This window comes from Monopterus albus, unplaced genomic scaffold (assembly GCF_001952655.1).
Source record: "Monopterus albus unplaced genomic scaffold, M_albus_1.0 scaffold463.1, whole genome shotgun sequence".
NCBI lineage: Eukaryota > Metazoa > Chordata > Actinopteri > Synbranchiformes > Synbranchidae > Monopterus > Monopterus albus.
The window spans coordinates 76045-77553 of record NW_018128343.1 but is presented as its reverse complement, the minus strand read 5'-3'; the positions used below and the strand labels follow the sequence as shown (position 1 = coordinate 77553).

The 1509-nt window shown below is 45.6% G+C and overlaps 1 protein-coding gene across 1 annotated transcript in view; it reads left to right on the top strand.

Annotated features, from left to right (window-relative positions):
- LOC109952487 (exostosin-1-like) overlaps positions 1-1230 on the top strand; it is a 4490-nt gene extending 3260 nt beyond the window's left edge. Inside the window, exon 3 of the mRNA XM_020587584.1 lies at positions 449-1230. Within this exon, the coding sequence (XP_020443240.1) occupies positions 449-1204 (756 nt within the window). The 3' untranslated portion in view covers positions 1205-1230. The remainder of the gene's footprint in view (positions 1-448) is intronic.
- The last annotated feature ends 279 nt before the right edge of the window (positions 1231-1509 follow it).

The following is a 1509-nucleotide window of genomic DNA, read 5'->3' as shown; positions in this document are numbered from 1 at the left end:
ATGTGGGGTATGACATGCAGCAAAGGTTTGCAGGGAGTCAGATCATGGCTGTTCACAAAAGTAAAAGTCCAGTGACGAAGATATGAGAGTTGCTTTACTTCCAACAGTCACAAACCAAAATGGTTGAGAGCTGCTGCTTGAGAGGAATCAAAGACAATCACTGTTTGTCCATCTAGATCAGATCAGCTCTGCTGTAGCTCAGACCTACAACTGAGCATTTTAACCCTATGTAGGTGTAGGTACTGATAGAGAAGCATTGTGAAACTACAGATGGCTCAGAGATTTCTCCTATTGACAGAATGTGTTAGAAAAAGGCAGAGGTGTCATTCACTGATATTTTGGTTTTACTGTTTTTGTGCATTATACAAATAATAATAATTTTACCAGGTGTTAAGTCATTTTATTATATATTGGGTTGCACTACAGTACCATGTTTCTGTGTATACAGGAGGACAGCCCTCAGCTTCATCACCAGCACACTTCCCCTCGAGAGCGGCGGGCAATTCGTGATAACATCTACAAGAATAAGCGCTGCCGCATGGAAACCTGTTTTGACTTTGCTCGCTGCCAGTCGGGCTTCAGGGTGTTCATCTACCCTCCCCAGAGAGGGGACGAGGTCTCGCAGACCTACCAGAAGATCCTGTCCTCCATCAAGGAGTCTCGCTTCCATACCACAGACCCTTCAAGGGCCTGTCTGTTCATTTTAGCTGTGGACACGCTGGACAGGGACCAGCTCTCGTCTCAGTATGTCCAGAACGTCAGGTCCCGCATCCAGGGCCTGCCGACGTGGAGTGATGGCAGGAACCACCTCATATTCAACCTCTACTCTGGCACCTGGCCAGACTACACAGAGGATCTGGGCTTTGAGGTGGGCCAGGCCATGCTGGCCAAGGCCAGTGCAGATGTGGTCAACTTCCGACCAAACTTTGATATCTCCATCCCTCTATTCTCCAAGGAACACCCACTGAAAGGAGGGGGCATAGGTTATCTGACTCTGAATGACACTCCGCCATCCAGGAAGTACCTGCTGGTTTTCAAAGGGAAGCGGTATTTAACTGGCATTGGTTCGGAGACAAGGAATGCTCTGTATCACATCCATAATGGAGAAGATATTATTCTGCTGACCACGTGTAAACATGGCAAAGACTGGGAGAAACACAAAGACTCTCGCTGTGACAGAGATAATGAAGAATACTCAAAGTAAGACACTTTCTTCATCTCTTTACCTTGTCTTTGCTGTTTCTGGATGTATTTCCATTTGAAAAGAGCACTGATGCTTTAAAGATCCATCTGTTAACAGGAGTTTTTGTTTTCTCAGTACAGTAAAGGTTTGTGAAGTCTCGCTCTTTCACAGAAGAAGGCCCTATGAGTTTTGTTATGTTTTCAGCGCTTTTCGTCAATGCCGAGCTGGTGTTTGGTGGTTTTCCATCCCGCACAGAGAGCAGACAGCACTGTGATGGTTATCTCATTATTAGCTCTTATTTACAGTTGGTTATTTAAAATGCAGAG